A 26,159-nucleotide genomic window follows, 5' to 3' on the forward strand; every position below is an offset into this window, starting at 1 on the left:
CTCTGGTAAGTTATCTTTGTTAATGAGTTAATGTGGACCGGGCTGACCCCTTCCTAGTAATATTTGTTCATTTTAACAATGGGAAATTTCTGGAAACAATGTTTTAACCTAAAAGAATGGCTGAAGGTGGGACTTCAGACATGGTGGTTGTTTGAAGGTGGAAAGTCGAGTGGTTGCAAGGTCTTTTTAACATTGGCAAGGGAAAAATTAGGAGCAAGGGATGGTTTTAATGAAAGAAATAGTTATTTAATTAAGCTGTGTTCTTCAATGTCTTCAGTGGCTGGTTATCAACTTTCTTTTTAGAATCCTGGTTTTGAAAAGACTTAAGAGTTCAGCTGATAAAAACTCTCACTGGTGTTCCTTTTACAGCAGACCCCTTGCTCCAACTGAGGGGAGGGAGAATGTGTAAGAAAAGAGGGCTCAGATTTCATTAGGTTACGAATCGGGCTGCGAACCTTAAGGTCAGCGGTTCGAAACTACCAGCCGCTCCGCGGGAGAAAGATGAGGCTTTCTACTCCCGTAAAGATTTACACCCTCGGAAACCCTGTACAGGGTCGCTATGGGTCGGAACCGACTCGATGGCACTTAACAACAACAACAACACAGGGCTTGCTGCTTTCATTCCAATATTTTTAAGTTGCCTTTTTTTCTTTTAAAAAAATAATTTCCTTTCATTTAGTTCATTTAATTTAGTTCAGTAAAATAGAGAGGAAGAATGTGAGCTTTGATCTTTTAAAAACATTTGAATAACATTAATGTTTATTTAGTAACAAAATTAATAACTTAGAGTGTTTTGTTATTTTAAAGCCTCCAGTTAAGTTGCTATCAACAGTTCTTGGCAAAAGTAACCTTCAATTTTCTGGAATGAATATAAAACTGACCATCTCAACATGCAGTCTCACACTGATGAATCTTGACAACCAACAGGTAAGATCCTGAATGACATTTACAGTTTAATATATCATCTACTTTTCTAGGGGAGCCTGGAACAGTAAAGAAAATAAAGTCTCAGACATAATGTGCCTGCATATTTCTTGTTAAGTATTGTTGAGTCTGTCCCGACTCATAGTGAGCTTGTATAGGGTTTCTGAGGATTGGCTGGTGGGTTTGAACCGTCAACCTTAGGGTTGGCAATTCAGTACTTTTGCTACAGTGCTATACTAGGACTCCATACTTACCACCACGTAGTAGGCTTTGTATTGAGTATTTAAGGTGCAAAATATTTTACACCGTAAACACTATTTGGAAACTTGTATTGCTGAGTTGATGCTTCGCTGTTCTCCATCCACCCTTCCCAAAAGGAAAACAATTCCATTATCAGAATGAAAACAATGTATATGTTGGGGAGAGGTGATATTAGGATTAATATCACAAAAAAGCACAAACATTTTCTTCCAGCCCTTGTGGTTTAAAATCTTTCTAAAATGTTATTGCATAAATATAATTATTTTTCTTTTTTGATGATTTATAATACTGTTGTTTGCCTGAGTTTTCATTGTGAACCTAATTTTTCACAGAACAGCATTATTGAAGGAGCTATAAAAGAGATAGATATCGGCCTAAGTATGTCTCTAAACTCGGGCACTCTTTTTACTTGATCTTTATTTTTTTAAAACTAAATCTCTTATGTTGTTAGTTGCAGTTGAATCTATTCCAACTCAGGGTGACACTGGATGCATAGAGTAGAATTGCCCCGTAGAATTTTACTGTAACCTTTAGGAAGCAGATCACCAAACCTGTCTTCTGAGGTGCTTCTGGGTGGGTTTGAACTACCAACCTCTTGGCTAGAAGGTGAATACTTAGCCTTTTGTGCTACCAAAACCAAACCAAACCAAACTCATTGCCTTCAAAGTCAATTCTTACTCACAGTGACCCCTTAAGACACAACAGAACTGCATCTTAGGGTTTCTGAGTCTGTAAATCTTTTATGGGAACAGGCAACCTCGTTTTTCTCCCATGAAATAGCTAGTGGGTTTGAACCACCAACCTTGTTGTTAGTGGTCCATTGCTTAAGCCACGGTGCCACCAGGGCTCCCAGGAATCCTAAATTCTTTGTATCAGGTTATTTTTAGATAATAAGGGCTTGATTTTGTCTAATATGTAGACAAAGACTCACTAAGTGTGAGTCTTGATGTGATGGTATAGGATAGAGCACTGGACTGCAAGGAGGGTTTGAACCATAAGGTCGATGGTTCAAACCTACCAGCCACTCCTCAGAAACCCTATGCAGGGTTGCTGTGAGTCAGAAATGACTGAATGGCACTTAACACAACAATATGTAGTAATTCAGGGTTCTTGATTTTTAAGGTTTTATCATATGGAATGGTAATCATGGACTCATGTAAGATTTAATGTGTACTTGGCAATGATAAAATGAGAGAGGCTTTGTGGTTAGATACATGTAGGTTGAAATTCTGCCTTGCTACTTACTAGCAAGTTACCCTACCACTCTGAATTTCAGTTTTCCTCATTAGGAAAATGAAGATTATAGATTTCTAAAATGATGGAGTTAAGTACCTATGTCATAGGCAGTGTTAGATTACCCAATAAGCAAGGAAAGCATGGGTTTACTTGTGCTTGCTACTGTATACATATTTCACCACATCAAAGATTCTGCTTCTGGATAGGGCTGGCTGGCATCTCTGTCCCAACCCCACAGCACCTTCTTACAGAATCAAAACCTCTTTTCCAATTTATCATCCTTGATAAGAATAGAGTACCCAGTAAGCAAGGTAAGCACAGGCTTGTGCTTACTTACTAATCTGTAGTGAACAGTTTGGTGAACTGTTCTGAGGCGCACATTCCTCATGCGTGTTGTTGCTCACTTTATAGACCTGTCTAGTATTTGGCTGCAAGGTGAGCTCCAGGTTGGGTTCTGTTTCAGGTTTGAAGGGTGTCTGAGGGCCACACTCTTGGGGGTTCTACCAGTCTCTCTGTTCTACGTTTTGTTTCCCTTTCTGTCCAGGACCTTCTGTTGCCCCGATCAAAGTAATGGTAGCCTTTGTATTGAGTACTAAGGTGCAAAATATCTTACATAGTGGACACCAGTTGTCAATTCATATTCCTGAGTCGATCATTCATTAATCCTCTAGTTCTTCTGGTGTCAGGTAGTGGAGGCCATGGTTTGGGTGGCCCATTAGATCTCTGGACTAATGGTGTCCTTGAGTCTCGGATTTTCTTCACTCTACTTTCCTCCAGACAAGGATACACCAATAGCGCACATTACATGACCACTTGTTTAGCTTTTAAGTCCCCAGTTGTTACTCACCAGAGTAGAATGTAGACTATTATCTTTGTGAACTATGTTATATCATTGACATAGCTGCCTCCTGAAATTATGGTCCTAAGCCCCCAAACACTCCTTCCTTCAAGGTGTTTGGTTAGGGCTAAGAAGTTTTCATAACTTTGTTCTCTGCTTGCTCTTATTACATATGTAGATAGATTATAGCACATACAAATATATATGTAGAAATTTCTGCTTAACCTATGTATGTTCATGGATGTAGTACCATTTGGCTTCCCATGTATCCACTCATAGATTATTGTTTCTTTTTACTTACATTGCAGGATGGTCTATGTAATAGTGTTGTTAAGTGCTGTCGAGTCAGTTCTGACTCAACAGTGACCTCATAAAGGGTTTCCAGGGAGCGGCTGGTGAGTTTTGAATCATCGACCTTGCAGTTCAAATCAACGTTGTGGGCCAGTGCTTATTTTACAGTGCCACACCAGGACTCCATTTATGTAATAGCCTTTGCTTTTATTGACTGTAACCTTACAGGATTTTATTTTCTCTTATTGACTGTAACTCTTCTGCATATCTCAATGTCTTCCTTTGCATTAGTCATATTGGGCGGATTGCCCTTTTATTGTATATTACCTTTCCCTTCATTCTGGTATGGCACTGCAGAATAAGCATTTGACTGCTAGCTGAAAGATTGGTGGTTCAAACCCACCACATGCTCCTTGGAAACACTTCACAGGACTGCTGTGAGTTAGAACTGACACGATGGCACTTAGCAACAACATTATCTACTTGGAAAGCATGGTGACTCTGTATGATAAGTGTTGTACTAGACTGTGAATCATGAAGTCAGTGGTTCTAGCCCATCAATTGCTCCACAAAAGAATGATGAGGCTTTCTGCTCCCGTAAAGATTTACAGCCTTGAAAACCTTATACTGCAGGGTTGAGGAACATTTTTTTCTGCCAAAATCTATAACATTATTTGTGGGGCATACAAAATCATCAGCTTAAAAACTAGCTTGCTATATTTGGTCAAGTAGGAGCTCTGGTAGCGTAGTGGTTACAAGTTGGGCTGTTAACCGCAAGGTCAGCAGTTTGAAACTACCAGCGCTCCCGTGGAAGAAAGATGAGGCTTTCTGCTCCCATAAAAATTTACAGTCTTGGAAATCCTATACAGGGTCGCTATGAGTTGAAACCAACTCCACGGCACACCACTCCTACCCCCATATTTGGACATTTAATTCACACTTAATGTGATGGCTTGAACTGTGGTTACCTTGGCAGGTGATTTCGTGGGCTTTATACAGCTGCATGTTCCCCACTCTTACTATACAGGTTCACAGTGAGTCCAAACCAACTTGATGACACTTAACAACAATCAAATTAATGATTTTCCCTCCTTTCCCCTCTCATCTCTAGTAATCATCAAAGAATGTTTCTTTCTGTATATAAACCTTTCCTTATTTATTATTATTATTATTTTGGTGAGGATAGCCAGGACTATGTTTTTCATTATTATTATTATTTTTTATTGTGAACTGAATGGTAGTTTACATGGGAGAATATTGGCTTTACACAATTGTTTCATTGCAATGATTACAATCTCCTCCATGCATTATCATTCAACAGTATTTGCTTCCATTCCCTCTGTTTTTTAGCGGGGGAGGAGAGGTTGGGGGGAATGTACACAAAAAATACAGGAATACATAATAATTTAAAAAACCAGAGGGCACATTCTGCAAGTCTGCCTCCTGGCCTCCTGTACTCAGTCCCTCTCTTTCCATGAATCTAGAGTCCTCAGCTGCTCCCTCTCTCCACGTTCCCATCTCTACCTCCATCTCTGGTGTCGTTGCTTCTCTGGATAAGGCCCCGCATTCTGCTCATGCTCTTTTCCCTTGATGGTCCTAGGGTCCTCTGTTTCTGGACTGCAATATTAACTACTCCCCCATATTTGTTCACAAAACTTCTACCTTTACAGTTGTGATAGTGGCAATTAGTCATGATAACACTTACTCACTATTGAAACATAAGAATCTTAACCCTATCTCTTTGAACCAGACCTGTCTAGACAAGAATAAAACTATTTAGTGGGGACTCTTTGTTCTCCTGCACACTCTAAAACTAAACTTGCTCTTGAAAATTTGCAAGCCAGTCACTTTGTGCCTTTATGTTGTTGTTAAGTGCTGTTGAGTCAGTTCTGACACATAGCAACCCTATATAGGGTTTTCAAGGAGCAGTTGGTGAGCTTGAACTGCTGACCTTGCAGTTCAAATGGTTTTGCAATCTGGCACATTAACCCACAGCGTCACACCAGGACTCGTGCCTTTATAGCCCCCCTCCCCCCACCCCCAATTTAGGTAGCCAATGCCTAAGTTGCTAGTCCCTATCTACTCTGTATACAGAGGGGATAGGACTGATACATGATGTGAAGACTCCTTCCCTCTCTGTTGATATTTTCAGCTACTACATCTATAAGTATAGGTCAAGTACATCAAATTATAGCAATTTACACTTGTTTCCTTTATCAAAGCTTGTTTTTTTTTTTTTATCTGTACCTGGACCAAGAAGCAGTTGTTTGAACAGAACGTGGGAACACTGAATGGTTGTAAATGAAAAAAGGTGTTCAACATGGTTATAGTCTTTCACCATAGTTACTCAACCTATATGCTAAGCAAATAATCCAAGAAGCTGGGTTATATGAAGAAAAACGTGGCATCAGGATTAGAGGAAGACTCATGAACAACCTGCAATATGCAGATGATACAACCTTGCTTGCTGAAAGTGAAGAGGACTTAAGACATTTACTGATAAAATCAAAGAGCACAGCCTTCGGTATGGATTACATCTCAATGGGAAAAAAAAAAAAAATCCTCAGCTCTGGACTAAGAAACAACATTCTTATCAAATGGAGAAGAGATTGAAGTTGTCAAGGACTTCATTCTTCTTGGATCAACTATCAACATTCATGGAAGCAGCAGTCAAGAAATCAAAAGACGTATTGCATTAGGCAAATCTGATGCACATGACCTTTTTTAAGTGTTGAAGAGCAAAGATGTCAGTTTGAAGACTAAGGTGCACATGACGCAAGCCATGGTATTTTCAATAACCTCATATGCATGCGAAAACTGGACAGTGAATAAGGAAGACTGTAGAAGAATTTATGCTTTTGAGTTATGGTGTCGGAGGAGAATATTGAAAGTGCCATGGGCTGCCAAAAGAACCAACAGATCCGTTTGGAAGAAGTGCAGCCAGAGTGCTCCTTGGAGGCCAAGATGGCCAAACTTCATTTCTCATACTTCAGACATATTGTCAGGAGGGACCAGTCGCTGGAGAAAAATATCATGTTTGGCAAGGTGGAGGGTCAGAGAAAAAGAGGAAGACCCCCAAGGAGATGGATTGGCTAAATGGCAGTATTGAAGGACTCAAGCGTGGTAACAATAGTGAGGCTGGCCCAGGATCGGGCAGTGTTTCCTTCAGCTGTGCATAAGGTTGCTATGAGTTGGTACCAACTCAATGGCACCTAACAACAACAATGGCTAATGATCACAAACATTTCTTCATGTGTTTGTTGGCTGCCCAAATCTCTTGCTTGGTGAAGTGTCTTTTCAAGTCCTGTGCCCATTTTTTAATTCGGTTATTTGTCTTTTTCTTATAGAGGTGTTGTAGTTTCCTATAGATTTTAGAAATTAGTCCCTTGTCTGATATGTCACTGCAAAGGACTTTTTCCCATTCTGTGGGCTCCCGTTTTACTCTTTTGGTGAAATCTTTTGATGCACACAAGTTTCTAATTTTTAGTATGTTGTTGTTGTTAAGTTCCGTAGAGTCGGTTCTGACCCATAGCGACCCTGTACAGGGTTTCCGAGGGTGTAAATCTTTACGGGAGTAGAAAGCCTCATCTTTCTCCCATGGAGCGGCTGGTAGTTTCGAACTGCTGACCTTAAGGTTCGCAGCCCGATTTGTAACCACTACGCTACCAGAGCTCCTTATTTATTTATTTTTTTAGTATGTACCAATTATCTATTTTATTGTCTTTTGTTTGTGCAATTTTTGCAATGTTTGGTAGTCTGTGGGCTCAAGGCTTTTAATTATGAGATCTTACAGAGTGTAGGAGACTTGCAGAAGAGGAAGAATAATAGGCAAAGCTGGGGCCATCCTGGCGACAGTCTTTGGTGCAGATTCTAATGAGCACTTAATGGTGTTTTCATGGGGTGACTGAAGTGAAAAGGGAATTTAAGAAGAATGTGGCTGTGTTGAGTGTGTAGGGGGCATAGTTGTGATTCTCAGCATCTTCCCTCTCCACTCTTTCTCTAGGTCACTGCAGTGAGAAGTGGCATTGTGACACATCACTATCTTTCAGGCAGACTAGAGGTAGTGACAGTGGGCATGGTGACATCTCCTCCTGATAGCCATAACAGCGAGATGCCTTTGGGAGTGACTCCCATCTTTGCTTCATTGATATCATAGAGTGGGGCTGTCTTCAGGGCTTGAAGCGGAGACCACAGGTCTCATTGATCTCAAACCCAGCGACTATTTTTAAAAAATTGTTTTGAACTATTTTACAGGCCTTGGGGAAAATGGCTGGGGGAAAAAAATGTGTCCAGTTGATGTTTCAATTCAACTGAAGATGCTATACATGAGGGGGTTCAAAAAGTTCATGGAAAATAGAATTAAAAGATAATGGGATTGTCCCATGAACTTTTTAAAGCCCCTTTGTATGTCAAAAGGGCTATTAAAATGTACAATGGATGAAGGTAGTACAGAAGGGAACTGGATGTAGCATAAGAAAGGGATTTGCTTATTAAAGCCTTCTTGAAGAAATGACCCCTTGAAATCCTAAGATAACTACAAAAAAATGTGCTAGTGTCCTTCTCCCTTTCCCTAATTTAAAGATATACTTTGGCCTGAAAACAAACAATTTCATTCAAGTTTATGGGACCATTCATAGATGACAGATCACTTATGAATCAGATGGTTCATATCTATCTTCAGTCATTGAAGACAATATAAAAGTATAATCATTCATGCCCCAAAATATTTAGTATGCTCTCAAAAGCATAAATTATATTAAACATAATACTTACCATTTTTTAAAATGATCAGTTTTGGTATGGGAAAATATATTTTGGAAAAGCAAGTCATAGGGTGTTTGTTTTAAAAATTCCTTGTTTTAAAAAGATTTTTTTGACATACTTTAAGATGGCATTTTAGGGGCTTAAGCAAAAAAAAAAGTTAGAGTCTTCTTGTTGTTATGTGCCGCTGTGTTGGCTCCAACTCACATCAACACTATGCACAACAGAATGAAACACTGCCTGGTCCTATGCCATCCTCACAATTGTTGTCATGCGTGAGCCCATTGCTGCTGCCATGGTGCCAGTTCATGCCATTGGAGGGCATCCTCTTTCACTGACCCTCCACTTTACCAAGCATGATGTCTTTCTCCAGAGACTGGTCCCTCCTGATAACATGTCCAATGTATAAAAGATGAAGTTTCACCATCTTGGCTTCTAAGGAGCATTCTGGTTATACTTCCAAGACATTTGTTTGTTCTTTTGGTAGTCCATGGTACTTTTAATATCCTTCTCCAACAACGTAATTCAAATGCATCTATTGTTTTACAGACATCCTTATTTACTGTCCAACTTGCACATGCATGAGGTGACTGAAAATAGCATGACTTGGGTCAGGCTCACCTTAGTTATCAAACTAAAATCTATGCTCTTGAACAATTTAAACAGATCTTGTGCAGCAGATTTTCCTAATGAAATACTTAATTTGATTTCTTGACATCTGTTTCCAGGAGTGTTGATTGTGGATCTAAGCAAAATGAAGTCTTTGACAACTTCAATCTTTTTTTTTAATTCGCCATGATGTTATATATTGGCCCAGTTGAGAGGATTTGTGTTTTCATTACATTGAGGTACAATCCATACTGAAGGCTATATAGTCTTTGATCTTCATCAATATTTTAAATCCTCTTCACTTTCAGTAAGCAAGGCAATATCATCTGCATATTGCAGGTTGTTAATGAGTCTTCCTCTAATCCTGATGCCATGTTCTTAGCTCCCACTATCACTAAGTCTTTACTTTTCATTATTTCCACCAACTCTTAGTATTTATTGAATTGAGGATAATGGAGAGAAAAACTAGATAAAACATAAAGAAAATGGAAACATTCTTTAGTGTCCAGAAAGAGATGATGTCATTGTTAAGTGTTGTCTAGTAGGGTCCAACTCAGTGACCCTACATAGGGTTTCTGAGGAACAACTGGTAAGTTTCAACTGCCTACCTTGCAGTTAGTAGTCCAGTGCTTATCCTACAGCGTCGCACCAGGACTCCTCCATTAGGAGAGGCAACTTCAAATACATAGAGGCCAAGCAGGCTTATCCAGATAAGATAAAATGGCAAACTTTTAATCACTTGGCCTCAATGTCCAGGAGAGAACATTGGGGTTGTGGCAAACAGATGAGCTTCACTATCTAAAGAAGACTCAGGCACTTTTTGCCATGTGGGACTAAGGGACCAGGGCTGCCAGATCTTTCACCATGACAACCAAACCACTGCTGTTGATTCCAATTCATAGTGAGCCTAGGGGCAGAGTAGGCGGAGCTAGGGGTTTCCAAGGCTGTAAATTTTTACTGAAGCAGACAGCCTCATCTTTCTCCCCATGAGCGGCTGGTGGGATTGCACTACCAATCTTTCAGTTAGCAGTCCAATGTTTAATGCACTACACCACCAGGGCTCCTTCACTGTGGCAATAGAAGCTGGAAATCTGGGTTTTTAGCTGCTTTCTCTAAATTATGAAATGTTTGTTTATAATCAAGTTAAAATTTTGTCATCCAAACAAAATCAACCTATGGGACATCTGTTGCCTGAGGGCAGCTAATGTGGGCTATCTAAGCACATTTATAATACCTATGGATAGATCCTGGTGTGGCGCTGTAAGATAAACGCTGGACTGCTAACCTCAAGGTTGGCAGTTCTGCTCCTCGGAAACCCTATGTAGTGTCACTGTGAGTCGGAACTGACTTGGGGGAATTTAACAACATGGATAAATCCAAGGAACCCTGATGGCATACTAGTTAATCAATTGGCTGCTAAACATAAGTTTGGTAGTTTGAACCCAACAGCCAATCCCTGGGAGAAAGTTGTAGTTGTCTACTTCCTTAGATCACAGCCTTGCAAGACCCTATGGAGCAATTCTAGTCTGTCTTACAGTGTCTCTATGAGTCAAGATTGACTTGATGGAACCAGGTTATGAATAGGACACTAGAGAGATAATTTATGAGTTACAGTTCTATTAAGTAGTGGGGTCCAGATTTGAACCAGCTGTCAGATTCTAGCCAGTGGTAATGCCAACATTTAAAAAAACATGTGATTTTGAATCCCTAAAAAGGGTATCAAAGTACTATCACTTTTCATCTTCAATAAATATTAACAATGATTAATTTCAGTGCTTTCTCAAGTTATTTCCTATTTTTAAAACCAACTAACGAGTTGCAAAGGTGCCCTGGTAGCCTAGTGGGTTATGTATTGGGCTACTAACCACAAGGTCAGCAGCTGGAACCCACCAGCCACTCCATGGGATAAAGAGGAAAATAAGGCTGCCTGCTCCTATAAAGATCTAGTTGTGGAAACCCTGGGGAGCAGTTCTACCTTGTCCTATAGGGTCACTGCATTGGAACTGACTTGATGGCAGTGGGTAAATGTGTATAACCAATTAGAGAACCTAGGTCTTTCTCAAGATGGGTCTTCGAACTATAACAGAGGATGTGAGTTTTCTTTTCCCCTCCCTCTGCTCCCTGCTTAATCAGAGAAACAGAATTATAACCTTCCAGTTTATAGACCTGTTTTTTTCTCCCAGGCCTTTCTTTATTTGGAGGTAAATGTGACTAGTTTATTGTATATTGGCATTCTTCCCCCACCCCCACCCCCGCCCCCATCAGTATTAGGTTAATTCACATTGCACAATTAACTATCTACAGATACAGGACTGCAGTTAAATGCTATTTAATAATGTAAGAGGTGAGGCCCAGAAGCAGCAGGATTAAGATATGTGAATATTTTACTTCATCGGTCCCCTCCCCACCCCATTAATGTGTTGCTGCAGGATTAGTGGACTGCACAAGCACTGGACTGCTCGTTGGCAGTTCAAACCTGGTGAAGGAATTTACAGCCTCAGAAACCCTATACAGGGTCACTGTGAGTTACAGTCCACTTAATGGCACTGGCTTTGGTTTTTTTACTTCAATGATCAGTCTTAATATTTTCAATCTTTTTTTTTCTTACAAAAAAGAATCCCCTTCCCAAAGAACAGGACGACTGCCATATGTAAGAATGAATTACCTTGTTATTTTGGATTTCGTTTATTGTTCTAATAGGGCAGGAAGAGCTCGTCATTTTTATTGGTCATGATAAAATCTGCTTATATAAAAGACTCAATGTTTACTGGGTGCAGTGTCCTAACATTTTTTTTCTCACATAACTTTAGCATCTTAATATAATAAGCATATCAACATGCTCACTGACAGGGCGTTTTCCAAGTTGACAATACTTAATTTACTAAGTTTCATTTCCATAAATTAATTTGCAGATCAGGTATTTGAAGCTGGGTCACTTTCACTTGTAGCTATTTGTTCAATTTCAATCACTAAGTGGTTGCAATAATTGATACAATAAAAAGTAGAATATGGGAAAAGTTATATGTGTGTAATAACAATGTGTTGTTAGCCCAACAAAGTACACAGAAGAAGTTTTATTATCTCCAACGCTGGTGCATACAGATAACAAGCTTAATTTAGAGGAGGAGAAAGAGGAAAGGAAATGTCAGAGACTGAGGTGGATTTCTGGGCAGGTTGAAAACCTTTACAAAGTCCATAGCGTAATTATTCACAGCCTTTTTAAGATGTACAACTTTCCTTTTACATGACAACATTCACCAACAGTTCATATAATATTAAGTTCAACTGAAATCTTTCTCCTGTCAAATAAGTGAAAAATAGAAGAGCAAAACAGAAGTCTTCTCTAGTGTCTTGAGTATTTAGAAATGTTTTCTTTGTACTTTCACAAAACGTAGTAACGTCTAAAGGTTTTAATTAAGGTTGCCTTAATCTTTTACTTTTTAAAATGATCACAACATGGATTTTCTCGAATTATAATAAAAATAACACATATAAACAAAATTTCAGATGCTCTTGGTAACAAATTTAGATACAGCACTGGCATATACTTCTTTTTGGGGTATTTTCATCCTTTTGAGAAACTGATGAGAGCTAAACTTATGCTACACTAATACTTTTGATAATTATGACTTGAATAGATCACAAAACCAGAATTTCCAAAGTTTTCTCAATAGGCTTCCAGTCCAGATAATTCAGCTATCCGTGTCCTAAATTGGGCATTTTGGTGATCTTTTCTCATCATATAAATTATCAGTGGGTTCATCTATTAGCAGTTTGTCTTGATCATGCCTTGTTCTTGCAAAACCATCCCTTAAACCGCGATACAGATAAGAAGGGATCAATCCCCCAATGCCAGGAAAATAACAAAGGCAAAGACCTGGGTGTTTCAGGACATGCTTGGAAACCGGTTTCTACAGTCCTCCGATCCTTTTTCTTTCTTAACGATTCTCTTTCTTTCTCACAATTGTGCGGTCACTGTCCTACTCGATTCTGCAAAACAAACTAAAACAATTTTTTTTTTTGGAAGATCAAGTTTTCCACTGGCACAGAACTATTTCGAACAAACCCCCAAAATAATAGTGAGTCTCTCCTCAAGTAGTTTCCTCCTCTTTTAACAGCCCTGACCTTACTCTCGATCAATAATCTCATCACAGCCGAGTTCTTCGGTCAGACGGTTGACAACCATGAGGGAAAAGAGCTCTTCGATAAAAGCTAGCTGATCAAACGGGGTCTTCTCGTAATGCATCTGGAAGCCGCCATCTAGGGCTGCTTCTCTGGCTCTAGATGTTCGCAGGAACATCTTGTTGGCTTCTTCCAGGGCCGCGGAGACCCTATAGCCGGCCCCGCTGAGCTGCTCCTCTTCGGGATAGTCGTAGTCGTCCTCCCAGTCATCAAATTCCTCGCCCTCGTCGTCGCTCTCCAAGTCTGGGGCCGCGACCTGGCCCGGCTGCTCGCCACGGCTGGGCCCGTTAGCCAGGCCGCCCGCCGCAGCCATTGGCTGGGCCTCCTCCTCCTCCTCCTCCATCGGGCCTTCCTCCTCCAGCTGCGGCGGGGCCCCGAGGCGGGAGGGGCTCGGGGAAGGCTCCCGGTTCCCGCTGCCTACCTCCATCTGCGGAAGGTCACTCTCGCCAGCCATCACATCCATCTGCAGGTCATTGCTCTCCTCATACAGTTCGGACAGCTCGGACATTTCGGACATGATTTAAGCAGTTCAAACGCTCACAAGGCGTTTTCGGCGATAACACAGATACGCGGTTGTGTGGGTGTGCGGGTGTGCGCTTGCGCAAACGATGTAAATTGCGTAACCCTGTACGCATGCGTAAATCTCCTACCACCACCTCCCTTCTGACGTGGAGCACATTTGGTGCCGCTAGCCTGTGTGAACACTGAACCCGCTTCGTGGTGTGCGTTTTCTGCGTTTCAGTCGATTCGAACGTCGTAACTAGAGACTGTGCATGCTGCTTAGGATGCTAAAAACTTGTTATACCCAATGCTAAAAACTTGTTATACCCACTGGCCTTTGTTACAACATTTAATTCGCCCCCTCATCTATCTTCTTTTGTATCTCCTTCTTCCAACACTCCCTCCCCCAGGCAGTCACATCTGCTCCCAAGATTTTAACAACTATCTTATTTGTGCGCCAAATAAAAAATCCCAAACTAGACTACATAAATCCACATGTTAAAAACATCTATTATCTGATTTTGTCATTAAAAAATTATGTTAAATCCACAAATAATAAATGTATATATTATCCGTGTTTTGTTTTTTCCCTAAATTACAGTGAAAAAATTTGTCGCCACTCTTTCCAGGAGGTTGTTCTTTCAGTTCTCACTTTGGCACGTAAATGGATCTTTATATCCTTGTGGGAAGTGTATATTTATGTTATTTTCTTTTACATACTTTACATAACTGCAACTTTTTAAAAGCCTTGGCTGTGTCTTCAAGATTTAGCTTTGTTAGGATACATAGCTACTACTATATATAATTTTTATTTTTTGCTCGCGTTCTAGTATAGATATACTATAGTTAACCTAAGTATAGACAAACATTTTCTAGTTTTTGATACTATAAACGATGGGTAAATGGATATCTATATGTGCTAATGTTTTTTAAGACTCAATATCTAGAAATGGAAAGGCAACATTGTAGGCAGAGGCGTTGTCTTCAGAAAGAGCACCTCTGGCAAGCACTAACATGGTACCTTTGTCCAAACATCTAACACCCATCTTTTAGATAACTCCATAATATTAAATCAAAAGTACAAGTCAGGTGTGTTCATCTTTTGCTTAATGTATTGTGGTACTACATGAAATTGCAACAGCATCTTCCTTGCTTTCACTGATGAAAATTGTTGTATGATGAAATCAAAGCCTTTTTTGTTTTGTTTTGCTGTCAGTTTCTTTTTACTCTCTGCATAGCAAGATCACAGTCTTCAGTGACCCATAACCCCCCAAAAAACAAATCCACTGCCGTATAGTTAATTCTCTTAGTGACTTTATATAGGATTTCAAAGACTATAAATTCTTACCTAGCAGAAATGCTCATTTTTCTCCAGCAGAGCTGCCGGTGGATTTGAACCCTGGCGGACCTTGTTGTTATCAGTCCAGTGCTTATCCTACAGAACTCCTCCTTGCCCTATGTTGATGTTGTTGTTAATTGCCGTCAAATCACTTCCTACTCATAGAGGCTACTGGGTTTGAACAGCCGACCATGCAGATAGCAGTCTAGTGCTTATTCTACAGCACTACACCAGGATCCATGGAGGCTCTCAAATACAAAAGTATTCGTTTTGACTGGCTGAATGCTCTCTCACACTTGGTAATCTGGTAATGGAAACTGCTCAGTCGTATGCCACTCAGGTGGTGCCATACCTGCCTATTCCTATTCCTTAGATATAACTGATTGTTGTTAAGTGCCGTTGAGTTGGTTCCGACACATAGAGACCCTGAGTAGTTTCCAACGAGCAGCTAGTGGGTGTGAATTGCCACCCTACAGTTAGCAGTCCAGTGCTTATCCTAGAGTGCCACCTCAGGACTCCACTCTGATTGAAGGGTATATGTAATTGACATATTGAAGGGTCTATGTAAACCAGTGGACTTAGTGGAGTCTGATTCACAGTGATTCCATGTATATCAGAGTTTTTAATGACTGATTTTTCAGGAGATCTCCAGGTCTTCTGAAATCTATGGATGAACTCAAACCTCTTACCTTTCAGTTAGCAGCCATGGGAGTCAACCATTTACACCACCAAGGGATTCCTGGATGTTCATATTGTAATGTTACTGAATACTGTTGACTTGCATTCCACAATAGTACAAATGAGTCAGCAGTATTTGAGAATCTCTATACCCTTGTCCTGGTATGGTGGTCTGGGTTAATGTGCTAGACTGCAAGGTCACTTTGAATCTCAATGTCGGCGGTTCAAGCTCATCAGCCACTCCCTGGAAACCCTATATAGGGTCGCTATGAGTCAATAGATATCGACTCAACGGCACTCAACAACAAGAACATAGTCTTGTCACATAGTTTTGTTGAACTTTAACAATTTTATCAATTTAATGGTATCATGGACTGTTTTCCATGACTTGTTCTCTTGGAGATTGAAAATCTTTAAGTATGTCACTGAACATTTGTATTAATTCTGTGAATTAACTGGTCTGATTTTGATGTTGTGGTGTGGCGCTGTGGGATAAAGCACTAGACCGCAGGTCAGTGGTTCAAACTCACCAGCCACTACTTGAAAACTCACAGGATTGCTATAAGTTGGAATCAACTCAATGGCACTTAATAACAACAACAATTTTGGGTTTATTTCTTTTCATATTGATTTGTAGAAGTTCTTTATATGCAAACTTTGTTTTATATGTTGCAAATATATATTTTCCACCTGTTGTTTGTCCTGTTTAAGAACTCTTTTCTTATACAAAAGTTTAACATTTTTATGTAGTCAAATTAATTTTTTCTGTATGTCTTTTTCTTTCTGTGTAAGATGAAATTTTCTCATCCAAAGGTCACAAGTATTATATTTTATCTGCCCTTTAATGATTTTATAGGTCTTTTATTGATCAGTTTTTGTCTATAGTACAAAGACAGGATTTACTTACTTGTATATCATGTGGCACGTTAGGATCAACACTGGCCTGCAAACCACAAAGTCAACAGTTCAAATCTATCAGCCACTTCTCAGAAACCCTACACAGGGTTGCTATGGGTCACAAGCAACTCTATGGCACTTAACAACAGCAAACAACAACATATCTATATCTATATCTATATCTCCAATTCTAATTTAATTACCATCCTTTGTTATTTAGAGATGCCACATTCATCATAGACTTAAAGTCCATGCATCCGTGGATCTGTTTTTAGACTCTCTATTTAATTTCTATGAGTCCTGGTGTGGTGCTGCAGGATTATGTGCTGAACAGCAAGCTTGGTGATTCTAGTGCATCAACTGCCCCTCAGAAACCTTATACGGGGTCGCTATGAGTTGAAGCCTACTCGACAACGCTTAACAGCAATAACAACATTCTATTTTCTGTAGTTTAATAATGTCTTCCTGACAAGGAAAATAATGTCTTTTTTTTTTTTTTTAACTGCCTTAACACTTTTTACGCTATAATTTTTTCCAGTCCTGGTTGGTGCTATACGATAAGCACTAGACTGCTAACGACAAGGTTGGCGGTTCAAACCTACCAGCTGCTCCTTGGAACCCTTATACAGAGTCTCTACAAAGTGGACCTAACTGGACGGCATTTGACAACAGAAATGCATTTCAGAAGCAATTTGAAAATTTCATCAATAACACTGGTGGAATTTTTATTAGATTTGCATGGAATTTACTGATTAACTTGTGGGAAATTGACAGTATTGTGAGTAGAAAGGCTCATCTTTCTCCATCAAAACTGGTGATATTTGGGAAAGTTATCAGTGAATTTACAACATTATTTTTTCATTTACTCAGATGACATTTATCTTTCTGGAGTCCTGGTGTGGCGCTGTAGGATAAGCACTGGACTAACAAACACAATATCAACAGTTCAAACCCACCAGTCACTCCTCGAAAACCTATAGGGTCGCCATAAGTCAGAACTGACTTGATGGCACTTAAACATATCTTTCTACTTGTTCAGGTCTTATACATACCCTTTAATGAAGATTTCCAAAAAGGTTTATATAATTATTATTAGTTATTCCTAAGTGCTCTAGTAAAATATAACTTTCCTTTACACCTATTAGACTTCCATGTAGTTAGAACTAAATTTTAATGTTAAAAATTTGCCAGTTTTTCATTTTTTGATCATGTAAAAATCTCATAGAAAAATGAAATTAATTTGTTACCTAAAATATTTATTTAATAATGAATAGTAAAATATCTAGTAAAATTACTGTTGATGTATGTTCGTAAACATTATGTTTAATGAATGTACTTCTGTAAAGGAGTTTTTAAAATAAACTTACATGAGACAAAGCAAAACAAAAAAAAATGTAATGTTCCCCCTTACAGTGTTAATTGTCAATTGCTGAATGACAGAGAATATTGATATTTGTATGGGTTTTTTTTTTTTTCTTGTTTTCAGTAAGTATTTTTTAGAGAAATATGTGCGTATATGTATTACATAAATATACAAAAGGGCACAGAACATATGTATATAGGTTGATTCATTATCACAATACAAACATAGTAACCACTATCCAGATGAAAAATCTAACATTTCAGACAACTATTATGCCCTCTTCCTTCCTCTCAGAAATAACCCACTCTCCTGACTTCAAACTTGGCTTGTTTTTAAACTTTATATATATTAATGTATGTAATACAATGTGTTCATTATGTTTGGCTTCTTTTGCTCAAAAAAACCATTCAGTTGCATAACATTAAGTGTGTGAGTATTGTAATAGTCATTAGAATTTTCTCTAGTTTGGGGCTATTGTGAATAGTTTTTGAGCATGTCTTTTGAAGCACATGTGTACACAATTCTGTTGGGTATACATCTAGGAGGAGAATCACTTGGTCTTATTATATATGTAGCTTTAGTAGACATTTTCAAACAATTCTCCAAAGTGACTGTACCAGTTTACACTCTAACCAGTAGTGGGTGAGAATTTAGTTGTTCTACATTCTGCCCAACAAAAGCACCCTGACAGTATTTAAATTTAATTTTAGCCATAATGTTGAGTTTATAACTCACTGGGGTTTCATTTGCATTTTTCTGATAGCTGTTTAGGTACAATACTTTTTTGTATGTTTATATTGCTTTTTGAGAAGTGAATATTGATGTTTTATGCCCTGGACTCCTAACCACAGGGTTGGCCATTCAAACCTACCAGCTGCTCCTTGGAAATCCTTTACAGGGTTGCTATGAGTCACAACTGACTCAATGGCACCTAACAACAGCAACAACAATGCCTTTTTAAAAAATTGTGTTGTCTGGCTTTTGCTTACTAATTTGTAAGACTTCTTGTGTCTGGATATAAGCACTTGGTCAGTTATGTATTTTGCAAATATCTTCTCCCATTCTGTGATTTCCCTTTCCATTATTTTAGTGTTGCATTTTGATGAATACCAATTGTTTATTTTAATGTAACTTGATTTATTGGATTTTCCTTAATGGTTGCTGCTCTTTGTGTCCATTTTATGAAATTTTCTCAATCTCATAGCCATGAACATATTCTTCTATATGTATTATCTTCTAAAAGCTTTGAAATAGCTTCCACTAGGTTTGTGTAAGGCAGGGAAACAAGATTCCCCCCACATCGATTTTGAAAAAGACTATTGTTTTTTTACTGTTCTGCAGTGTGTTTTTTCTGATAAAATATTCGTATGTTGTTCTGTTTCTGTATCTATTCATTTTCACTCAATTGAAATAATCTTAGTCACTGTAGCTTCATAAAAAGCCTTGATAGTCTATTAACGTAAGTTCTCTATATCTTTTTTCTTCTTTAAAATAGTCTTAGCTTACCCATTGTTGTTGATAAGTGCCATTGAGTTGCTTCCAACTCATAGCGACCCTGTATAGAGTTTCCAAGGATCTACTGGCGAGTTTGAACATACATTTTTAAATCAGCTTGCCAATTTACACAAACAAAATAATTCATTGAGATTCCATTAAAGCTATCAACAAAGTTGGGAGAAAGTGCTATCTTTACCATGTTAAATCATTCAATCCATGAACATGGTATAGCTCTTTATTTCTGTAGGTGTTCTTTTATTTATTTTATTAATATTTTACAGTTTTAGTATAGCTATATTACATATATTTTGTTAGATTTATTCTTTGTAAATGATGCTATTACAAATAATTTCCATTCTTAAAATGTTATTATCTAAATTGTTCTTTTGCTATTATATAGAAATATAATCTATCATATTTTGATCTCATCAGAGTGAACTTGTCTATTTATTTTACTAATTCTAATCCTTTATGTATAGATTATTTTTGGTTTTTAAAAACATGATCACATTATATATGAATAATGACAGTTTTACTTATTTCTCATCTTTATGGCTTTCCTTCATGTGACTCATTCTTACTGCATTGCTAGGACCTTTAGTGGAATGCTAGTAACAGGTATCCTTGTCTCATTCTTGATCCTTGGCATAAAGCTATCAATAGTTAGTCATGAAGTATGCTCTTTTGTCAATTCTTTAATGGATTAAAGAAAATGTCTTTTTATCCTAGTTTGCTAAGAGTTTTTAATCATGTGAATTATTTTCGTTTTCTAAGCCTACAAAACAAACCATTTCCAAAAATCAGTAGTTTATAAGTTTATAATGCTCTGCACTTTGAGTTTATCTTAGCTAGGTGGTTCTTCTACTTGTCTTACTTTTAGTTGTTAAATGCCATTGAGTTGGTTCTGACTCATAGTAACCCTGTATAAGGGTTTCTGAGGAGTGGCACGTGGATTTGAACCACTGACCTTGAGGTAAGCAGTCCAGTGTTCATCCTACAGCACCACACTTGGTATCATTCATATGACTGAAGTTATCTTCAAGTCCAAAATAGCCTTTCTCACCTATCTGGCGGCACAGTGGTTAAGCACTGTGCTGCTAACTGAAAGGTCAGTGGTTTGAACCCACCAGTGGTTCTGTGGCAGAAAATATCTGGTGATCTGTTTTTGTAATGATTACTGTTTTTGTGGTTAGATGCTATTGAGTTAGTTCTAACTCATAGTGACCCAGTGTAGAACAAAACACTGCCCACTCCTCACAATTGTTTTGTTGGAGCCCATTTGCAACCACTATGTCAGTGTATCTCACTGAGGGTCTTCCTCTTTTCACTGACCCTTTTCTTTACCAAACATGATATCCTTCCCCAAGGACAACATGTCCCTCCTGATAACATGTCCAAATATGTGAGACAAAGTATCATCATCCTTGTTTCTAAGGAGCATTGTGGCTGCAATTCTTCCAAGGCAGATTTGTTTGTTCTTCTGGCAGTCCATGATATTTTCAATATTGTTTACCAACACAATGAATAAGTGTTCCTTATCCATTGTCTGGCTTTTGCATGCATATGAAGTGATTGAAAGTACTATGACTTGGGTTAGGCTTTAGTCCTTAGTCCTCAAGTGACATCTTTGCTTTTTAACACTTTAAAGAGGTCTAGCAGATATTCTTAATGCAATACATTGTTTATGTTTAAACTGGTGCTTCCATGAGCATTGATTGTGAACAAGTAAAATGAAATCCTTGATGAATTCAATATTTTCTCCATTTATCATGATATTGCTTATTGGTCCAGTTGTGAAGACTTTTGTTTTCTTTGTGTTGAGGTGAAATCTATACTTAAGGCTGTAGTGTTTGATCTTCTTCTGTAAATGCTTCAAGTCAAGCAAACAAGATTTCATTTTTTGCATATCACAGGTCTTCCTCCAATCATGAAATTGTGTTCTTCTTTATACAGTCCAGTTTCTCAGATTATTTGCTTAATATACAGATTGACTAATTATGTTGAATGGGTACAATTCTGTCACACACATTTCCTGATTTTAAACCATCCAATATCCCCTTGTTCTATTCAAATGACTGCCTCTTGATCTATGTATGGGTTCTGCATGAACACAATTAAGTGTTCTGGAATTCCAATTATTCCCATTGCTACCCATAATTTCTGATCCATACAGTAAAATGCCTTTGCATACTCAATAAAACACATGTAAATATCTTTCTAATAGTCTCTGCTTTCAGCCAAGATCTACCAGACATCAGGAATGATATCCCTCATTTCACGTCCTCTTCTGAATCTGGCTTGAATTTCTGGTGTCAATGTATTACTGCAACAGTTTTTAAATTATCTTCAGCAAAATTTTATTTGTGTGATATACATGATATTGTTCAAAAATTTATGAATTCTGAAACTGTATGGGATCATTTTCTCTGTCATTTTTCAATTGTTTTCCATATGGCTTCTTTACCAGGCTTGTTCTGGTTCTTGCATAGAGGCTTCACATTTGCTACTTTTCTGTCGGCCAAAGCAAATCACTGGGCCTACTCCAGAATCAGTGTGATCCTGCAAGGTGCAATTTACTATAGGCCCTTAATGCAACTATCTGCTACAGATTTTTTTTTTCTTCCAATTTTCTAAATTATGTTTGGTTCTCTGTTTTCATTTTTAATCACTGTAATAAATTACATTGATTGGTTTTTCTAATGTTGATTCAGCTTTGCATTTCTGAAATAAACCCTACTTGGCAATAATGTATTATATGTTTTTATATTGCTGGATTCAATGTGCTAATATTTGTTTAGGATATTTGAAACCATGTTTATGACAGCCATTGACCTGTAATTTTAATCTCTTTTACTACCTTTGTCACATTTGGAATCAAGACTATGCTGGCCTCATAAAATAGGAAAAATGATTTTCCCTTTTTAAATATCTGGTAGATTTGGTGAAAGATTTGTATTGTTTCTCTATTAACTATTTGCAAGACTATTTTAGGAAGTCATATGGTCCTGGAGATTTTAGTGATAGGTTTATGACATTATTCAGATTTTCTCTTCCTTCTTGTTTCAGTAAATTGTATTTTTCTAGGAATTTGCTCATTTTAGCTAAACACAAAAATTTATTGGCTTAAAATTATTCATCATATACTCTCTCTCTCTTTTCTTTAAGTTGTTATTGTGAATTGAGTGATAGTTTACATGGGAGAACATCAGTTTTACACTCATCATTTCATTGCAATGATTATATTCTCCTCCATACATCATCATTCAACAATATTTTTACTTCTATTCCCTCTGTGTTTTGGGGGTTTTTAGCGGTTGGGGGAGAGGGATGTACATGAAAACACTTAGGAATACATAATCATTTAAACAACCAAAGGGCACATTCTATAAGCTTGCCTCCTGGCTGCCAACATCTGGCCATCAGCACACAGCCTTTCTCTTTCCATGAATCTAGAGTCCTCAGCTGCTCGATTTCTCCATGACCTTATCTCTGCTTCCGTTTCTGGTGCCACTGCTTCTCTGGATAGGGACCCACATTCTGCTTGTGCGCTTCTCCCTTGATGATCCTAGGGTCCTCTGTTCCTGGACTGTAAGATTAACTACTCCCCCCTTTTTTGAAAACTTGTAAGCCAATAACTTTGTACCTTTATAGCCACACACCCCCCATTTTTAGGTATCCCCCCAATTTTGGGTATCCAATATCGGTGTGCAACAAGGTTGTATTCTTTCACCATACTTATTCAATCTGTATCCTGAGCAAATAATCCGAGAAGCTGGGATATATGAAGAAAAATGTGGCATCAGGATTGGAGGAAGATTCATTAACAACCTGCAATATGCAGATGATACAACCTTGCTTGCTGAAAGTGAAAAGGAATTAAAACTTTTACTGATGAAGATGAAAAAGCACAGCCTTCGGTATGGATTGCATCTCAATGTAAAGAAAACAAATATCCTCACCACTGGACCAATAAACAACATTCTGATCTGTGGAGAAAAGATTGAAGTTGTCAAGGACTTCATTCTTCTTGGATCAACTATCAACACTCATGGAAGCAGCAGTCAAGAAATTAAACGATATATTGCATTAGGCAAATCTGTTGCACAAGACCTTTTTAAAGTGTTGAAGAGCAAAGATGTCAGCTTAAAGATAAAGGTGCACCTGACCCAAGCTATGGTATTTTCATTAACCTGATATGCATGTAAAAGCTGGACAGTGAATAAGGAAGACCGTAGAAGAATTGATGCTTTTGAGTTATGGTGTTGGAGGAGAATATTGAAAGTGCCATGGGCTGCCAAAAGAACCAACAGATCCGTTTTGGAAGCAGTGCAGCCAGAGTGCTCCTTGGAGGCCAGGATGGCCAAACTTTGTCTCTCATACTCAGACATATTGTCAGGAGGGACCAGTCACTGATGAAGGATATCATGTTTGGTAAGGTGGTGGATCAGAGAAAGAGAGGAAGACCCCCAACGAGATGCATTGGCCAAGTGGCAGCATTGATGGACACAAGCGTGGCAACAATAGTGAGGTTGGCCCAGGCAGTGGTTCATTCTGCTGTGCATAAGGTTGCTATGAGTCGGTACTGACTCGATGCCACCTAACAACAACAATGTCTAAGTTGCCCATCCCAATCAACTCTGTATACAGAGGGGATAGGATTGATACTTGATAAGAAGACTCCTTCCCTCTCAGTTTGTATTTTGAGCTACTACCTCCATAAATATAGGTCAAGTTCATCATATTGTAGCAATTTACACTTGTTTCCTTTAGCAAAATATATATATATATATATTATCTTCCTCTAGTCGAGTTCTGATCATTGAGCCATCGAAGCTAGGTCAAATGGGTAGTATCTACAAGTTTGGATGTTCTTGTGCATCTCCCCTCACTTCCTAGCAGTTGGATGCTTCACTCTGAGCTCTAGCCCTCCATGGCCATGTCCTTGTCCATGGGCTCAGGAGTCGCCAGGTCTCAACACATTTCAGACCAACCAGCCCTTTCTCTTCTCTCTCTTCTCTTCAGGTTGATGGGAGTCAATGGAACATGGTCAAACTCAGCCCATATCTTCATTTCTGCCTTTCCCCCTCTTCCACTCACTAGAAGACCAATGTGATCACCAGCAAACTTACATGCCTGCTCATGTGTTCCCTTTGAGTTTTAGTCTTGGAGGGGTTTTGTCCTGAAGGGACTTGATTACCTGCTTTGATTGCTCCCTGGCAAACAACTTACTTGTTCTTGTAGTAGCCAATCAAACTGCCATTTTTGTTTTGGATTTTTCCTGCTGATCTTTCTTTCAAGAAGTATCTTCTGTGCCTCTAGTTGTTCCAGGTTGGTCTGCTTTTCCTTTCAAGCGGGAATGTACCACCTCAGAAGGTTCTAGATGGCACTCAGAATCATTGTATACTCTTATTATTATTTTTAAAACAATGTCTTCCTTTTCAGTCTTGATATTCATTATTTGTGCTTATTTTCTATCATTAATCTTGCTGTTTTTGTTAGGTGCCATTGAGTCAGTTCTGACTCATAACAACTCTGCATAACAGAACAAAACACTGCCCAATCCTGTGCCATCCTCACAATTGTTGTGCTTGAGTCCTTTGCTGCTTCCATGGTGTCAATCCATCTCATTGTGGGTGTTCCTGTTTTCACTGACCCTCCAGTTTACCAAGCATAACATCCTTCTCCAGGGACTGGTCCCTTCTAATAATATGTCCAAAGCATGAAAGAAGAAGTTTCACAATCCTGGCTTCTAAGGAGCATTCTGGCTGTACATCTTCCAGCACAGATTTGTCTGCTTTTCTGACAGTCCAGAGTACTTTAAATATTCTTCTCCAACACTATAGCTTAGATGCATCAGTTCTTTTATGGGCTTTGCCATTCACTGTCCAACTTTATATTCATATATGGCAGTTGAAGGCTTATTAATTTTATCCATCTTTTCAAAGATAATTTTTGTTTTATTCTCTCAGTTTTGAATTGTTTTCTTTTCATTCATATCTGCTCTTGTTTCCTTTATTATTTTCCTTGGATTTAATTTGATGACTTTTTATGACTTTTTAAAATACTTAGATTTTTAAAAATCTTTCTTTTGTAGTATATGTATTTAAAGCTATAAAGTATGCATACTCTATATCCAATAAGTTTTCATTTGTAGTGTTTTTTAATGTAATTTAAATATTTAAGAGCTTTAATTATGAGTTGTTCTTTGACCCACATGTAATTCTGTAGTGTCTTCCTTTATGTACAGAAATTTGGGGATTTTTACAATTATATTTCTGAAACTGAATTCTAGCAAAATCCTATGATGGTCACAAAGCAAACTCAGTATAATTACAGTTCTTTGAATTGTAGGCTAGTGCTTGTTCATTTGGAGGTACATATTTAAATTTCCCACTTTGATATAGGATTTTTTAATTTCTCCTTTTAATTCTCTCAATTTTTGCTTCATATAGTTCAGCTGTATCTTTTGTTGTTGTGTTGTTAAATGCCGTCGAGTCGGTTCTGACTTTTAGGTTAATATAAATTTAAAATTGTTTTATTTTCTTCCTGGTTTATATAATTGTAAGTATCTTTCTTCATCCAAAATAATACTATTTGCCTTGAAGCCTATTTTGTCTGGTATTTCTTTAGATTAGTATTGGCATACTGTTTCTGTTTTTAATTGTCAATTTTTAACTTTCAACTCCTACTTTTTCCAAAGGGAATGCTTTATTTTGCAGCAGTCTTTTTCAGTATGGCAACAAAAAAAATGGTCTCCAGGAGCTTTGGACTTACATGCTCCT

At 38.2% G+C, this 26,159-nt stretch overlaps 2 protein-coding genes across 2 annotated transcripts in view; one reads left to right on the forward strand and one right to left on the reverse strand.

Annotated features, from left to right (window-relative positions):
• The window catches only part of SHC4 (SHC (Src homology 2 domain containing) family, member 4), a 193,739-nt gene that overhangs the window by 115,062 nt on the left and 52,518 nt on the right, over positions 1-26,159 (forward strand). The window contains 1 exon segment of the mRNA XM_006831677.1: positions 808-927. Coding sequence (XP_006831740.1) covers positions 808-927 — 120 coding nt within the window.
• Positions 13,047-13,619, reverse strand: EID1 (EP300 interacting inhibitor of differentiation 1). The gene has a single exon (XM_006831676.1). It carries the CDS (start codon positions 13,617-13,619, stop codon positions 13,047-13,049), a length of 573 nt encoding a protein of 190 aa, XP_006831739.1.

Source organism: Chrysochloris asiatica, unplaced genomic scaffold (assembly GCF_000296735.1).
Source record: "Chrysochloris asiatica unplaced genomic scaffold, ChrAsi1.0 scaffold00004, whole genome shotgun sequence".
Lineage (NCBI taxonomy): Eukaryota > Metazoa > Chordata > Mammalia > Afrosoricida > Chrysochloridae > Chrysochloris > Chrysochloris asiatica.